Source organism: Tachysurus fulvidraco, chromosome 26, assembly GCF_022655615.1.
Source record: "Tachysurus fulvidraco isolate hzauxx_2018 chromosome 26, HZAU_PFXX_2.0, whole genome shotgun sequence".
NCBI lineage: Eukaryota > Metazoa > Chordata > Actinopteri > Siluriformes > Bagridae > Tachysurus > Tachysurus fulvidraco.
The window spans coordinates 5,128,974-5,147,595 of NC_062543.1; the positions used below are offsets into that span (position 1 = coordinate 5,128,974).

General features: G+C 39.7%; 1 protein-coding gene across 2 annotated transcripts in view; it reads left to right on the forward strand.

Annotated features, from left to right (window-relative positions):
- The window catches only part of flrt1a (fibronectin leucine rich transmembrane protein 1a), a 56,160-nt gene extending 49,281 nt beyond the window's left edge, over positions 1–6,879 (forward strand). For both annotated transcript variants that reach the window (XM_027132958.2, XM_027132957.2), the window contains exon 3: positions 3,489–6,879. In XM_027132958.2, coding sequence (XP_026988759.1) covers positions 3,639–5,732 — 2,094 coding nt within the window. In that variant the 5' untranslated portion in view covers positions 3,489–3,638 and the 3' untranslated portion in view covers positions 5,733–6,879. The remainder of the gene's footprint in view (positions 1–3,488) is intronic.
- The last annotated feature ends 11,743 nt before the right edge of the window (positions 6,880–18,622 follow it).

Sequence of the window (18,622 nt, forward strand, 5' to 3'; positions counted from 1 at the left end):
AATATGCGTGTGCAGAATGTAGGCTATTTTATTGGGCTTTTGTTGAGTTGTTGATTTATAGGTCAGTGGGGCAACAGGATTGGAGATGAGATCTTTTCATATCAGAAAAATGATTTCCATCATATTTCACCAAGTGTGTGTTCTTCATCTCATTCCTATTTGATTACTCTCACATATTATATAATATAGTGTTCCTTGTTTAATTGTTTGGCTGCCTGTGATTCGGCTATGGGTTGGGAGCCCGAGAGTCGGGTCTGTCCGGTCGTTCGTGTTGTAACGATTAATATTTAATCTTCAATTTGGTGAGGAGGGACATTGATTCAAATGAATTCCATGGCACCAGGTTTTGATGCACAAAACAGGCTCTTTCTTGGACCAAAAGGGATTCGGTTAGTAAATGCCGGACAGGGAGAAAGAGGAAGTAAAGCATGAACTTGGGTGCAATAGAGAGTTGGTAACTTTTATTAATGTTTAATGTTTAAAAAGCTTTCGTTTTGCTCGTTTTGTTTGAAAGCTCATTTTAAGGAAAGAGTTTTTGTTGTTTCGTAATTTTTAGAAATGTCTTTAAGAGAAACATATTATGTTTATGTAATGTTTATGGGAAAATAGTTTTGGATGGTTAAAGTTTATATCCTCTATTAGGAAACGTTTTGGGAACCAAAACATCTGATGTGTTGAACTCTACATCTTTTGGGAAAAAACTTTTAGTCTGCCTTATGCAAGCATTTTCTGTACTTGGTTTCATTTCTGTTTGGTCAGAGAATTGTTTATAAGGAAGAAAAAGTCTTGTGAAGACACTCTGGTTGATGATGATGTGGTCTTTTTTGTAAGATGTACAACATTTATGAAAGGAGTCTTTAGTGTCAGAACTTTATAACATTCACAGGTTTTGTGCCAAACAGAGAACATTTACACTTTCCAAGACATGACAAAATGATTTTTTTTTTGTATTTCATTAACTTCAGGAAAGAGAAGAAAATAGACTGTTGAGGAATTTAAGACACCTTCTGTTCTGACAAAACTAAAGCTCTTGCAGTCATGCATCACAGTTGAGCTTCATTGAATTTAATTATTCAATTCCTGGATGACAACCAAATAACCGAATTAGGCAGAAAATGAAAAGGAACAAAGAGACGGGCAGACGGACAGGCAGATGGACAGATAGATGATTCATCCGAGAATGACCGCTAACTTTCTTCAACTAGGTTCATGCTTCCTTTCCTTTTTCCTCCCACCATCTATCTCATATTCTCATTGTATCACTTTTTGTACCACAGTCCCTTGTGTGTTTTGATCAGCCTGCATCTTTCCATTGTGCATATATAAAAAGTTGTTATTTATAGACATGCATCAGCAGAAAGCAGCCTACTTGGCTTTATCTTCTGCTCACCATCAAATATGGCCATATCTTCCCATGCACCACTGTTCCCTTTCCGATAAACCGTTATTTTTATTTCATACACTCACGCGTGACACCTGGCAGCACCAGATATGGGTTTTATTGTAATGCGGTGAATTTTATGAGGGAGTGATAACGGGGCTGTGGATATGCTCTGTCTCTCTCGCTCAAGCCTGTCCCAGGGTCCCTGGATGTAAATTGATATAGGCCCAAGCTGCCCTCACACTGCCTGGATTATTGGAGGAGCATGGCGTGGTGGGGATGCTCGGGCGACAGGCCGTCTGTACAACCCCTATTTCAGCCTGTCCCCAAGTGATTCATGCCTACTGCATTTCTCACACACCTGTCCATGTGTGAGATCCTTCAGTGATCGAATCCGGCTCCTCAGTGTCGTGTAAGAGATTATACGCATGCATGTACTTCATCACAACAGTATATGCAATTTCTATGACAAGATCCAAGGGTAGTTGTAGAGGCAAGTTGATTATTTAGAACACATTTTTATCAAATATATTAGCTCTACATTTGTAGACTTTGTTCATGGGACTGGCACTTTTGACTCTTTTTACTCCCATAGTTGTAAAAGTCTGTGCATGGCCAAAGGTGCATGGCCACTATAAAGCCAACAGGAAAACAATAAACTAGATTTGTTTTTATTGTATTGATCTATTGTTGGAAAATTACATAGAGACAACTTACATTGCTGCAATACCTTTATTGTAAGAGTGTAACCGTCAGTGACAGCTGGTCGTAGTATTGAAAGGGAGGGCTAAACGTTTTACTACCTATCAGTAACTCAGCTTTACAATTATGAATCCATTACGGTTGAGCCTTATAGCTGAAGGTCTCGCAGGCATAAAACTGTTACACCTACGCATAGAAACACTCATTGAAAGACAGGCAGCACTGTGATTGCTTTTTTTTATTATTATTATTTATTTATTTATTTATTTATTTTTAGGGGAAGTGTTTTCAACTCTGTAATTATGTTTTATCTCTTCTGAATAACAATCATGGTAAATAGAGAAGCTGTCACTGGCCATTAGACAGTTCTTTCACTCAAATCACACTTCATATTGTTGCCATAGCTGTGTAAAATTTGTTTGTATAGTTTGTAGGCATTTATAATAATAAAAAAAAATATCCATCCACCTTTAGGTTTACTATACTTTAAAGTTTTAAAGATTAAAACATATTTTTAGCAAGTTTTACCAGATGTAATTATCTACGTGATTGTTAATAATAGGCTGTATGAATCCACAGTATGAGCTAGAAGGAAATATTTTTTCATACAACTATTACAGCAAATAAAATGGATGTCAAAAATGCATTGTTATTTTTATGTACAGTATATATTCTTGAAAATAAACAGATAGAGGACTTCCATGCAAACACAACATAAAAAAAAAATTGTTTCCAAGTTTTGCAACAATAATATGTTTGTATGTATATAAACAAAAATCATTTAACCTATTTAAGCTATATCTTTAATATCATTAATAGTTTTCTTACGAGCGCCTGTTTAATCATTACGATCTCAACTCCCAATGCTCTGAAATCTCACACACATTTCTCTGTCAATCACTCTTTCTATACCTCTCTCTCTAGAAACTTGTTTAGTTGTATAGCAGAGAAGAGACCCAAATTACTCGATGGTCATCCGCGGATTCATTTTACGCGGCCTTATCGCCTACCCTAAACACACAAACACATACAAAACAAAAAGGTGCAAAACCACACAAGCACACTCTCTAAAATATTGTTTACAAATGTGTTGTTATTGTTTACCAAAAGTAAGCTTGCTTTCAGAGTGAAAGGAATTTCAAATTCGTTGCTAGTCATTTGTAATCCGTAATTTGTTACCTACAAAGATACATTTATTTTAATGGCATCAAATTTTGTTCTGTCGAGTAAATTCAGCATTTGTGCATAATTCAGTTATTTATGCATACTTGTTTTTGGATTTAATTGAAAAACATATGCAGCATGTGGCATTTTAGGTTTTCATTGGAAAATCAGAGAGATCTTAGGTAATTATTAATTAAGTAGGTATTCATTAATTCAAGCTTATTTCTCTCTTTTTCCTCAGGCTGGCTACCTTAGCCCTACTGTGGCCAAGCAGTAAACTTCTCTGAAGCTTAGAAGGACACCTACATTCTGGGTATCTGTGAAGTAGCTACACAGAAGATAAGGGCACTATATCAAGAAAACAAAAGAGGAAAGGTTAGACTTTGGAATCATGGCTCATGAAGTCATGGCTGAGATTCGTGATTGGCTCTTTCTTCTCCTGCTGTGCCTCACACTGTTGGCCGAGGTGCTGCAGTGTGCTGCAACTGCCTCACAGGGAATGGATGCAGACGGGGATGTAGTGTGTCCCTCCGTGTGCCGCTGTGATGAAGACTTTATTTACTGCAATGACCGTGGTCTGAGTGCTATCCCACCACTTCCCCCATCTGCCTCCATTCTTTATCTTCAGAATAATCAGATAGATAATGCAGGACTTCCTACTTCCTTGGAGTACCTCACTACCGTGGAGGTTATATATCTCTATGATAATGAGCTGGATGACTTTCCCATGTATTTACCACCATCGTTACGAGAACTTCATCTCCAAGACAACAACATTCGGGTGTTACCAAGGGCTGCATTAGCCAGGTTGCCTCTCCTGGAGAAGCTGCATTTGGATGACAACTCAGTGTCCACAGTTAGTATAGAAGACCAGGCTTTTGCTGACAATCCTCGTCTACGTCTGCTCTTCCTTTCCAGAAACCACCTTTCCAGTATTCCCTCAGGACTTCCAGCCTCTCTAGAGGAGCTCCGGTTAGATGATAATCGTATCTCAACTATTCCCACACATGCCTTCCGTGGTTTGTCTTCTCTGCGCCGTCTTGTCTTGGATGGTAACCTTCTGGCTAATCAGCGGATTGCAGATGACACCTTCTCACGCCTCTCAAACCTCACTGAACTGTCTTTGGTACGGAACTCCCTTCAAACTCCACCTCTCAATTTGCCTAGTGCACACCTACAAAGACTATCTTTCCAGGACAATGCCCTGATCCACATGCCACGGGGATCCCTTGATGGCATGCGTAGTCTTCAGAGGCTGGACCTGTCCGGGAACAACCTGACCACACTTCCCAGGGGTTTGTTCCGGGACTTGGAGAGCCTGGGGCAGTTGCTTGTGCGTGGCAACCCTTGGCATTGTGGATGCAATCTGCGCTGGCTATATGATTGGCTGGAAGCCAAAGGAAACACCATTACAGTCCGAGGACTGACTTGCCAGTCTCCAGAGCGAGTTCGTGACATGCCACTAAGGGACCTTACTAGCCAAATGGATGACTGTGAATTGGCAGCTGCTGGAGGTGGGGGAATAGGTGGAGTGGGTTTGCCTGGAGGGGGAGGTACTACTGGCAATAGAATGGGTGGTGCAGGAGTAACTTTCACAACTAGTTTCCCTCCACAAGGATCTCTGTTCACTCTGCGGTCCAAGCGCCCAGGTCTGGGGCTTCCAGATAAAGGCTTAGACTACACACTGGGCAGCAGTGGTGTGGGCAAGAACCTGGCCTTGAATGTAAAGTCTCTATCACAAGATAGCATCAGAGTTACATGGAGTGTGGCTCAAACATCTTCTTCGTTCAGGCTTAGTTGGCTCCGCCTAGGGACTAGTGCTGCAATGGGTTCCATTACTGAGACTTTAGTGAGGGGTGACCGAAGAGAGTATCTCCTTACTGCCCTTCAACCGGCATCCAGCTACATCATCTGTATGGTGCCCCTAGTCTCTGGCACTGGGAACAAAGCCGGAATGTCAGGAGGAAACACAGACACGGATGAGGCTCCAGTGTGTGCAAAGGCTGAGACAGCTGATCCCAACCTGTCCGATGTTGATCAAGGGGATGATCGGGGCTCAGAGCACATCAACTCACTTCCACTTGCTGGAATTATTGGAGGAGCCACTGCAATAGTCTCTCTTACACTTATTCTTGGAATATTCTGCTGGTATGCCCATCGTGCCAGGCGCTTTTCCTCAAGAGATCACTACAACCGCAGTAGCTCACGAAAAAGCAAGCATTATGACGACTACGTTGAATCAGGCACTAAAAAAGATAACACCATTCTGGAGATCCGAGGACCTGGATTCCAGATGACACCAATGGCTGCCAGAGAGACACTGCAACCCAAGCCAGTACAGGAAGACTACATAATACATACTATCTTCCCTTCCAATGGCACAGGTCTATACAAACCACCCCATCCCACAACTAATGCAGGCTATGGCACAAACCGTGGCTATAGAGAAGGAGGTATTCCAGATATCGATTACTCTTACACGTGATAAGCCTGATTTAGTGAACACTATTAAAGTATGGTACTGGATAGATGCACATTTTTTATCTGCATGGGGTCTACAGAACCCCGTTGTGCCTTCTGTCTCCATTCCAACCTTGCCTGCTGCTCATGGCACCAAGGAAGCTCTAAATTGGCTCAAATGCCTACTAAGAAATCATTTTCTATGTTTGGCACCAGGAAATGGCTATACCATTTTAAGCAGTGATTCCAAATGCCATTTCCACTCCCCTCACTATAACCTGGTGTGTCCTCAGCACTACTGCTTTATCTCTGGCTCCCTCAATGAGGTGGACTCAAGATCAGTACAAACTGTATTTTACACAGAAATTCATTCTATTTAGAGCTCAAGTCATATGTGATATGGATAAATGGCACTTACTAAAAAAAGAACAAATTTGTATGTAAACTTTCATCTCCTGTGACTCTAATTAGTAGCTGCCCAACTGCTTCATAGTGTTGCTCCTGACATGTTGTGGAAGAGTACAGTACTGGCTAGAGTGGCTAGAGAGAAAGAGAACACCATGGTTGATAAGGATTTCTCAAAATCAATTGTTGTACAGGGAATCAAATAATATCTTGGCAGTGCAGCTCTTCGGGGACTAAAAGCTTGCTGAAGAAAACATGGGCTAACGTTTTGGTTCCCGTTTTTGTAAGTGACTTTGGACTCGGACATCTGGTGTCGGATTTAATGAGAGAGAATATGGAGTTACAAACAGTTGGTTGTGAATAGTGATGCACACTAGGTTTAAACACCTCAAAATGATCTGAATATGGTAGCGAGTTTCTTGCTGTCCGGTTCCTTTTATCACGGAGCTGCGGGGAAATGTGATCTGTAAGGGTCAATTAGACGGACAGATTTATTTAAAAAAAGAAAATTGCGACACTATTATTAATGTTAATAACACAGGCAAGGTGTGTAGATATCTGAATCCAACACAAAGACTTTTTGGAAGTGAAAGTATGAAAACATCGTGTTCCAGACTTGTTATGTATTTTTTCTATAAGTTTATTTATCCCATACTGCTGTCTTTTTTTCTTGGTTTATATCTGTTCTATGGTTTTAAATAATCTGTTTAGATAGAACTCGGTCAGTCCTGCTGCTGGTGACATTAAAACACTGTGGTTTTTGCCTAGCCCTGTAACTCATGTAATGATTAAGGATTATTTTGTTATTATATCACTTTGAGCTCTCCAACTGACCAGTTATAACCTATGCTTTACTGTTGTTATAGTCAAATCCTCCCCAAAATCTGCCAGTGTCTCCTTCATACGACGACCCCTAAAAATAAATTAGAATCGATAATATTTCTGTCAATGAAAAAGCACTATGATGCCCCCCAACTCTTAACTATTCTCTTGATCTGAGGTCGGTTTTAATGTATTTAATCAGTGAAGGGAAGCTAATTTTATCTCAACACAAAGAAGCCACCTCTAACAAATAACCTATCTCCTGGAAATGGAGTCCATTCAGTGACTGGTGGGTATATGAGCAGGACATCTGGGCAGCTGACATGTTCCTGTGTGATTACTCACAATAATTCATTTGGCTCTCCACACCCAGCTGTAGCAGATAAGGCTGCTATCTACTCCAAATAGATATAGCTGTAAATTAGAGGTAGGGTTGACTGAAATGAAAGATAGTGAAGAAAAAGCATACAAACCGCAACACTGTGGACCTACACTGTGGGAGAACATGGCACTTGTTGCATGACTCTGAGAGACACAGGTATTATTATTTATTTTTCTCTTTCTTTCTTTCTTTTTTTTCTGTTTTTTCATGGTTGTAAGGGAATTAGGAAATGTACGAGTGGGTGATAATCATTTTTACATAGTAAAACAGCTTGACTTCAGGCATTCATAGATCCTATGTTTCTACAGTAATACACACACATACCAATTCATTTCTTTCTCTTCCTTTCCTTTTCTTTCCTTTCCTTTCTTTCCTTTGTACTTTATCTCAGTATCTACTTGTCCTTTACCATTTCCGTTGTATTCCGTTGTTTTCCTTTTCTTTCCTTTCCTCTCCTTTCTTTTTTTCCTTTCCTTTCCTTTCCTTTCCTTTCCTTTCTTTCCTTTGTACTTTATCTCAGTATCTCACTGGGCTTTACCATTTCCGTTGTATTCCGTTGTTTTCCTTTCCTTTCCTTTCCTTTCTTTTTTCCTTTCCTTTCCTTTCCTTTCCTTTCCTTTCATTCCTTTGTACTTTATCTCAGTATCTCCTTGTCCTTTACCATTAACGTTGTTCTCCTTTCCTTTCCTTTCTTTTTCTTTCCTATCATTTCCTTCGCTTTCCCTTCCCTGCTATGTCTCTTTTCTTTTTAGGATTTTAACATTTATTGTTTAAAACATGGAAGCAGATTAAATTTGCGTGTCAAGTATATCTGAATTGTCTGTGATTGTAATCGACATTACAACCTACTAGAATAGTCTTTTTTTCGTGAAAAATGAAAATTGAACACGGTCCTTTGAAATTACAGGTATGATCTCCCTGTTTTCAATCCTTTGTCAGATCATGTTATGTGCGGTTACTACTAATCCCATCCATGACTCCTATTTTAAAAAAAAAACTCAGCTTTGTTTAACAAAAGACTGTTTGGTATTTTTTAACTATTACTGTTATAAAAATCTACTCAGCAGTTATGTGGAGTATAAAATACAGATATTCAGAGGCTTTCATAGCAATCCCACTGGTGAGAGCAGAACAACAAGCTTTGGTTCTGACTAAAATCCTTATCTCAGAGAACCTCCCTTGCACATGAAAAAGGTGCCATTCAAATATCTCACCTTTCCTTCCACACACACTTTCTTATAGTTGAAATCCTCTTTCATGTATTAACATTCCTTCCCTTTGACATTGCAGAACAGGGCACAAGGGTTTGAGCATGTTTTCATATGTTTGTTTTGTGAATATGTGAAGACACATACTGTATGTTGTGTCTACGTGGGATTGAGGTGTTTGAAGAGTACGGGGTCAGTAGTGGGTTTTCTTTTGTCTTTTTTTTTTTTTTTTTAAACCATCTGCAGATTCTGCACCTCCTGCCGACACGGACCAGCAGTTGTTCCACCTGCAACCCGTTTGCACAGATGTCTCCCTACATACACACATACACACAATGCTAAACTCAGCTATAGCCACGCACATTCATATTGCTTCTGTCTCAATCTTGAGACCATGCCCTCACTTCCATACACTCTAAAAATAACACTGTTTTCCTTGTTTACACTCATGGTGTAATGCCACAGTTCCACGAAATTGCAAAAGCATTTAGCTGAAGTCTCTATTTTCCTCTATCCTGTTCATATCCTTTTATTTTGATTTTATTTGTGTATATATATATATATATATATATATATATATATATATATATATATATATATAAACTAATATATATATAAGTATATATATATAAATAAATTTTTTATATATATATATATATATACACACACACACACACACACACATATATATTATATATATATATTTTTCCCCTTCATATTGGTCTGTCCTTATTTATCTCTATCACTGTTTCTGTTTCTGGAACGTTCCCTCAGGTGCTGCCATCAGCCCGTTCTGATCATCATCCCTTCAGTGCTATAATCATCACACTCTCTCAGCCTTGTGGATGAAGAGTTATAGCGCTTTCAATCTGTCTAAGTGATGTAGCCTGCCTGTAATGACATCATACCGATGGAGGCTACAGCACTTACGCAGAGTTTGACGAGCCGTCATAAGTACGTCATATCACACACGCTTCAAGGTCTGGTTTAATTCACAATGGTACAAAAAAAAACGTTTTACAGCCACTAGAATCAGTCTGGCTGTGAAACCACTACACAACATATTACCCAGCACTACTGTTGATACCAAAGTGCTTGCATGGTGAAGGTGCCGTTTTATCAAACCTGCGGAACAGCTGTTTCGTCAAAATAGCTACTCTGTAATGCAACACCATTTTGTGCAAGGAATGCAGTCCATCACTGGGACATAAGGAGTGAAGATGCAATGCCTTCTGCTAGTATATTAAAAAAAACATAATCGTTAAAAGGCAATGAAATGAAACCAATCATTTGGGAATGACTAGGCAAGGTTGCTTTTTTGTTGGACCAGTCTGCCACTGGACATTTTAGAAATCGTTCACTGTAGCAACCTTAGCAAACAGAGGGAATTTGAGAAGCATCTAGTTTGTCCCTAACAAATTTTCTGAATAATCTCCTTTACTGTAGCTTCTTGTTTCCTAAGATTATGAATGGAAGACTAGTTCACATCCTTGGTGTATACCAATACCCGTTGAACAACATGAGTCAGTCAGTGAGTGCCTCGAAAGTAGAGCAAAAAGAGGTATTAGAGGGATTTATGTCAAAGAAATTTTTTTTTTTGCTATCTATATCATGTCATGCCAAGTGATACAAAAGAAGAGCGCTCTTAGTGTCGGCATATTACATATATTGACTTTTGCAAATAGGATTATCCAAAATGACCCACAGTTGAGGCTAATTAAAAAAAAAACAACAACCAAAACTTCATAGCTGGCATGTGAATGGTGGCTTAACTCTTGAGGCTTCAGGCTACTCATTGTGAGGTTATGACTTCAAATCCCAGCCGTGCCAAGCTGCCACTGCTGCCCTTGAGCAAAGTGCTTAACCCTCAACTGCTCAGTTCAATTGTAAGATATTTTGGATGAAAGCAGCAGTACAGTGGCCTTCATTGTTGTCATGGGAATTGAAGTCAAAACCTTCTGGCAGTATTTTAGAAACTTAAACACTAACCAGCTCCAAGAGCATCTTTGGAATGAAGAGATTACGTGTTTAAAATCGGAGGTTTTGGAGCATTAATCTTGCTTCAGGAGTTTCTTACGTTTATGTGGTCAAGCAAGCAGTCAGATATAAAGCTTGCAAGACAAATACAGACATCTTCAATGTGAATGTGCACAGCTGGGCTATACATTTACATTCGTCTTTAGTCAATGCCTGGCTAGGGTCGTGGTAATTTAATTTACACTGCTAGTTTGTTTATATTTTGGAACGTAGAGCTAGATTAATTCTAAAGCATCATGGAGAGTTACAAACAAGATGAATCACTGCACAAGCCGGTTTGAGAAAATCAGTTGTGTGCACATCTCGACTTTCATTTGTGATCTAGAGTGATGTAGCTGAGGTCAGACCAACGCTGACAATGTTTTTTTTTATACATTTTCCTATTATTTTTTAGGGGCATAGTGCTGGTTCATATTTATTTAAAAATAAAAGAATATATAAAAAGACACTTTCAGTTTAAGTCACATTCACATAGAATGATACAGATAGTCATTATGTCACACCCCTACTCTATTCCCACCACCCCTTCGTTAGATAAATGAATAAATCCTAGGTTTTCACAAGACCTATATGTTGAGGCTTGATGAACTGGTCTGCTGCTGTCACTATGTTTCCTATACGTGGCATGTCCTGTGGGAGACTTTAAGAACTACTGTCTCATCAGAAGAATGACTAGACACAGCAAAATGTATGCTGCAGGATATGATATACCAGTTATTTTAGTTTATTTGCCCCATTCCTAAAAATACAATGCAACATGGACTGTTAAGGGTAATTGGATTTGTTTGTTGTTTTTTTTTTGTCTACCTTGCCAGAAAGAAAGGGATAAGTAGCTAAAAATATATAAATATATATATATAGATTCCCCTCTACCATTCTTTTTGTACATTGCTGCTTTTGAAAACAGGGCTCTCTTCTTTTTCCTCTGTTGGACTGGCTGATTTATGACTCAAAGAGAAAGGAAAAAAAGACTATTTTGTATAAAGTATGTTTTTTTTTCTATGTGATTAAAAAGAGATGTACTGAAACCAGCTCTGTGTTTTTTTTTTTTTGTGTGTGTGATGTCTTTGAACGTGTAATTGCGGAGAGGTTAGTTCATTCATTCAGTGTGTTAATTTCAATGCTGTTTTATTTGATATGCTTCTGTCTCTTTCTCTTCCACACTCAGTTCATGCATTCTATGTTCTCTGATACACGCTGCCACCAACATACACAATACGTAGCGACGACTGGTACGGAGAATAAAGGAGTTTAAATTAGTTTTTAATTATTTATCATGACCATGTCATGGACCACAGTGACACAATGTTTGAACACTGAAATGAAAAATCCTTTTAGAAAAATGAGGTAAGTGGATATATAATGACATGTATGTCGAGACCCATCTAAAATCTTTCATCCTCACATATTTATCTTGCTCTTACTCATCCTATAGCTCACACACATACACAGGTTTGTCTTGCTATCAATGTTAGGACCTTCAGCTTTCTTTTCTTTGTACTGTATCTCAGTATTATCTGGTAATTACTGCCGCTAATTAATACTAAGCACCTAAGAATAAGAAATGGGGGGGAGATAAACTATAGATATTTTAAATTAATAAATAAATTAATATTTTTATTTATTTTTTATTTTATTTTATTTATTCATTTTCTACCGCTTATCCGAACTTCTCGGGTCACGGGGGGCCTGTTCCTATCTCAGGCGTCATCGGGCATCGAGGCAGGATACACCCTGGACGGAGTCCCAACCCATCGCAGGGCACACACACACTCTCATTCACTCACACACTCACACACTACGGACAATTTTCCAGAGATGCCAATCAACCTACCATGCATGTCTTTGGACCGGGGGAGGAAACCGGAGTACCAGGAGGAAACCCCCGAGGCATGGGGAGAACATGCAAACTCCACAAACACAAGGCGGAGGCGGGAATCGAACCCCAACCCTGGAGGTGTGAAGCAAACGTGATAACCACTAAGCCACCGTGCCCCCCATTTTATTTTATTTTATTTTATTTTATTTTATTTTATTTTATTTTATTTTATTTTATAGATTTTCTCATTGGGATCGGTTGAATGTTCCCACAAATTCAGGATTGTCAGATATTACTTAACTTCCAGGGACATGAGTTGTGGACCCCATTAATATATAATAACATGAACCCCTCACACTTACACACAAACAGATTCAGTCTCACTCTAGATGCCACATTCCCATATTGTACACTACCCTCACCATGTACTCAATCCAATTTCTGCTTTTACAGCTCCCTTTGCTGATCACTGCATGCAGGGGGGAAGAGAGAGAGAGAGAGAGAGAGAGAGAGAGAGAGAGAGATGTGAATATGAGATGCTGTGGACGATGGCGAAAAACCAACATAGAACAAAAAAACAGGTTTAGAATTACATCAAGCAACACTTTAGGCTAGTAAGAGCGATGTTTCTGTCTATCTGTGCACCTGGGTTCTCTCTGAACAGAAGGACAGAGAGAGAGAATGCGAGAGAATTATTATTCTGAGTCAACAGCCTCCTGGTCCATAGGGAAATAATCTGCTGAAAAATAATTCTTTTAGTCAACACATTTGGCTGTTCAGAAATGTTTTTCTCACCTCAGTGGAGGAAAAGCTCGCGTCATTGTTTCCACACAATCTCTCGTGTTTTAATGGCAGACTGCCTCATTCTCTCTCTAGCTCAGGCTTGATGCAGTGTTCCTTCCTGAACACAGCCATTCAGGTGTGTAAATACCAAAAATGACTGATTAAATTGCATCTTTAGAGGATAAATACATATGCAAACCAATCATTCTTGGCTGATTTCCATCGGCAAAACACACACACCTCATCTGGAACGTGTATACTCACTTTCTCATCCACTGAGTGGATCTGTGTGTGAGTCGGGTTTCAGAGGGAGGTGATGTGTGTGAAGGCAGAGTGTTCAACTCTGCAGTATGTGTAGCCTATACAGATCCATTGAGACTAAAGATGCAACAAGATGAGCAAAATCCAACAAAGGTACAAATTTGGTCAAATTTTGTTTGTGTTTAGGATTATTGCATATCAGCTTCATAGGATTTCAGCTTCATAGGATATTTCATTGCAGATACATATTACACATCAAACAATTTTAACTAAATAATACAAAATGAATAAATGAAAACATTTTGTAAACTTGGTCAAGGCAAGTTTACAAAATGTTTTCACATTACATATTACATGATACATATTATTTATTCATTCATTTTCTACCGCTTATCCGAACTTCTCGGGTCACGGGGAGCCTGTTCCTATCTCAGACGTCATCGGGCATCGAGGCAGGATACACCCTGGACGGAGTGCCAACCCATCACAGGGCTCACACACACTCTCATTCACACACACACACACACACACACACACACACACACACACACACTACGGAAAATTTTTCCAGAGATGCCAATCAACCTACCATGCATGTCTTTGGACCGGGGGAGGAAACCGGAGTACCCGGAGGAAACCCCCGAGGCACGGGCAGAACATGCAAACTCCACACACACAAGGCGGAGGTGGGAATCGAACCCCCAACCCTGGAGGTGTGAGGCGAACGTGCTAACCACTAAGCCACCGTGGCCCCCACATACATATTATTTTTATTTAAAAAAAAATGCTGAGATTGACCTATAAAAAAAACAACAATAAATCCACATTGTTTTACAGACTTAAGGCAAACACCGCAGCAGATTTTATTTTACAGATGTTTGATTTGCCAAATGTCCAAAAAGCCAGAGTCATAACATAAATATTTGACCTTGTGATACACTGGGAGATCACAGACAGAAGAAACTCCTCTATACTGGTGTATTTTACTCAAAAGGCTATAGCTAGCAATATAGTAGTAGGAATACAGAAACATCAGAGAAGTGTACAGTAACGTCTCCCACCGCTTTAGAGTAGGATGAGGAGAAAAGGTTTTGCCTGCGAGCTATTCTTGGTTTGAGAGATGGAGCTTGGGAATTTCAAGTTTTGTATATTGGGAGTTTGTTGGCAGTCTATGTGGCTCTTAGCATCTCTGTGGTGGTTGTTAGCAAGCGCTTCAAATCAAAACAAAAACAGTAAAATAAAAATGCACACAAAAGCTAGTTAGTTACAGGTATATGAACACATTGGTTATATTAACTTATCCTGCCCCTAAATGACTGTGAACTCTGACACCTTTCCCTAATGGGATCGTTTTGTAGTAAAATTAGTTGATATATGAAACAGCTTAAAATAATAATACATAGGACTTCAATTTTAGACGTTAATGGGACAGAAGCAGCTGTGCAACTGGTTAACAATGCAAATTCCCATTTTGGTGGTTTTTTTACATTTACGGCATTTGGCAGACACCGTTATCCAGAGCGAATTACATTTTTATGTCACTTTATACAGCTGAGCAATTAAAGGTTAAGGGCCTTGATCAGGGGCCCAGCATTGGCAGCTTGGTGGACCTGGCACCTTACCCACTAGGCTACCACATCATGCTAAACCACATGTGCTGTTTTAACTCATGTTGTGAAACTCAACAGCAGTCTGTGACACAAACCAGTTTATCACAGTGAAATTTTATAGAACTATATCAGAATTGTACTGGAAAATTTACCATCAAATATAGCAAAGGCTTGGGTGTGAAATGAATAAAATATAGCTATATAGTCTGCTTTAAATTCGCAATCTTAATCCATCAACGATTTCAAAGCTGATTTGTGCCACAGGTCAGAATTACATCAGAATTAAACTTGAACCGAATGTCATATGGAAGACTGTATGATACTCATTAATGACACTGGATGACTGGGATGGTAGTTTCATTACAATGAATAGAATTTCACTAGTCCATTGTCTTTGACAGGGAGTGTACCTGGAATGTAGAGATGAGAGGAATAGGTGAAAAAGAAAAAAAGATGAATAGGAAGGAAAGGCCTTGTTTAAAAAGAATAGTTTAATCAACCTCCCCATACCCTCTTTACACCCCCCTGTATCAGTTATTGATTAGCCTAAAGTGCAGTCGAGGTCAATAGTCACGCATCCGACTTTTTTCCATCCCTGGTTGATTGGCCTTCCATTTGTCTCTGTCTCCATTGCCCATCCCCCATCGCCATCCCCATTCCCTCCGTCCACGCTCTTTCTGTCTGCCCGCATGTCCTTCATTCGACACTCGTAAATCAATCAATCAATCCAATTTTTGTGTCAGGAGCCGGTGTGAGCATGGTTGCCTGAAGCGACGCCCTGCAGAATGCAGTGAGCGATAAGGAGGAGCGGAGCCAGAGACAGTCAGAGGGAAAGACAAGGGAAAATTGTGCTTAATCTCCATTCAAATCTTATTAAGATAAAGGATTGAATAATGAGACGTTGTATTATTTGATTAGTGCGTTTCAAAGTCACTGATTAGGTGTGGAGAACCAGAGTTAGGGCCAGCAAAATAAGGTGCAGGTTCCTAACCATAGCAAATAGGGCACCTTCTCTCTCTCTCTCTCTCTCTCTCTCTCTCTCTCTCTCTCTCTCTCTCTCTCTCTCTCTCTCTTTCTCTCTCTCTCTCTCTCATTCTCTCCCTTTTACTCTCTCTCTCTCTCTCTCTCTGTCTCTCTCTCTCTATGTCTGTGTGTTTCTCTCTCTCGCTCTCATTAATTGTGTGTGTTTGTGTGTGTGTGTGTGTGTGTGTGTGTGTGTGTGTGTGTGTGTGTGTGTGTGTGTGTGTGTGTGTGTGTGTGTGTGTGTGTGTGTGTGTGTGTGTGTGTGTGTGCTTCGCTGCATGATGAGGTCAGTAGCATTTTGCTGTGCTGTTTAGAGAGAACATTAGAAAATCGAAGTGACCGATGTGGCACCCTGCACCAGTCCAGAACAGGACAGGACAGCAAGAGGCACAGGAGGCAGAAGAGGATATAAGCAAATCTGTCATTAAAACATACACATACACACACACACACACACACACACACACACACACACACACACACAGTTGATAATATGTTTGATAATATGACCTGTAGTATATTCGTATCAAAGCAAGACGCCTAGTTGCACTTTGACATGCTCAGGAGTGGCCTATTATTTCCTTTTGCCACTAAAGGTGGCTGACAACAAAATTCTAGCACTGCCACAAATTTTAGATTAAAATCTCAGTGTGACAGATTGCTATGACACTCACCATCCTATAGGAGGACGGCAATCGAATGAAACAAGAGTACAATAGTGACAATGGCAAAAAGCAAACAAAACACATAAGCTCACATAAAATAAATCTGGCATGACATACGCTGAATTAACTAGAATCTAGAGAGTATTGCCAGAAGATCTTATAATTCTTGCATAATTTTACATGGAGAACACACATCTTTGCTGTAATTGTACTGTATAATGGGGAAAAAACAAAAAACAAATGTACTGTATCTGCTACTAACAAAGCTACATTTTTACATTGAGAGTAATCAAGGCAACAGAAAGATTTTAGCACAAAGACCTGAAAACATAGTGGTTAGCACGTTCGCCTCACACCTCCTGGGTCGGGGTTCGATTCCCACCTCCGCCTTGTGTGTGCGGAGTTTGCATGTTCTCCCCGTGCCTCGGGGCTTTCCTCCAGGTACTCTGGTTTCCTCCCCCGGTCCAAAGACATGCATGGTAGGTTGATTGGCATCTCTGGAAAATTGTCCGTAGTGTGTGAGTGAATGAGAGTGTGTGTGTGCCCTGCGATTGTTTTGGCACTCCGTCCAGGGTGTATCCTGCCTTGATGCCCGATGACGCCTGAGATCGCACAGGCTCCCCGTGACCCGAGGTAGTTCGGATAAGCGGTAGAAAATGAGTGAGATGTGAGAGTGAACTTAGCATGCTCATTATACTTTGAATCCTTGTATCTGACTCTTTTTACTCTTTGCTGATATCATTTCATCACTAATCATATTTACATAGTCTAAGAAGGTGAAGAAACCTTTAGCGGTGTAGCTAAAACCTTTGCTAGGAATTACGTCTGTGTTTGCTAAGAGTTTCAGCAAAGATAGGTGAAAAGAAAAGGTTTAAATTACTGCACTATCTGCTCCGAAGCTTGATTGGTTTTTATAACTGAGTTGTATTATAGTTAGTTATTGTACAGCTTCAAGGTCTAATATCAGCTGTGACTGAAGCTTATTTAGAGACATTAAGCCTGGTATATGAGCTCATATTGACTGCCCTTTGAATCAGTTTCAGACACACAAGTACTGAGAAAGTCTCTGTGAATTTAGCACTGTGTTAGCAAAACAGCAGCTCAATTCCATGATGCAATATGGTGTGATGTCAATTCCCAAGTCCTATAAACTAACACACACACCCACACATACACCCACACACACACACACACTTCCTGTCTCTGTTTTGTGAAAGCTATCAGAGTTTCCCATATAGCTGTGATCTAGCACTAATGCTTTCAACCATACCTCTCTCTCTCTCTCTCTCTCTCTCTCTCTCTCTCTCTCTCTCTCTCTCTCTCTCTCTCTCTCTCTCTCTCTCTCTGCTGTGATTTACTGTTCACTCTTTCCCTAGTGCACGTGGACTATTCATTACACAAGCCACTGGTTTAATCCCCACACACACACTCCCCACACGGCCAGCGCTGTCCTCTGATCAATACAGCCAGAATAAATCAATCGATGGCCCTGCCACACCAATACACTCTCTTTCGTCTTTCCTCCTTTTTTCTAGCTTTTATTTCTCTCCGTGCCACGCTCCCTAAACTCTTTCGTTTTTTTCTTTCAACTATTTTTTCCTTTACTCCCTACCCATCAGTTGACATTAATGCTTGTCTTCTCTGTAGTTATGAAACACTAATGATGTGAATGCAGAGATTTTGTCTCACTTTTTTATAATGTAGTAAGTGGCAAATATTAAAGGTATAGCTTAGAAATGTGTTTTGATAATCTGTTAACGATAGGTTAAAAATCTGATACATTTTAATATATATATATAATGGTTTTATATAAACGAATCTAAAAACTTTCTCTTATATATTACTCTTCTGCAATGATTATAATGGTCAGCTATATTTTTTTTTTCATATACAAAAGATG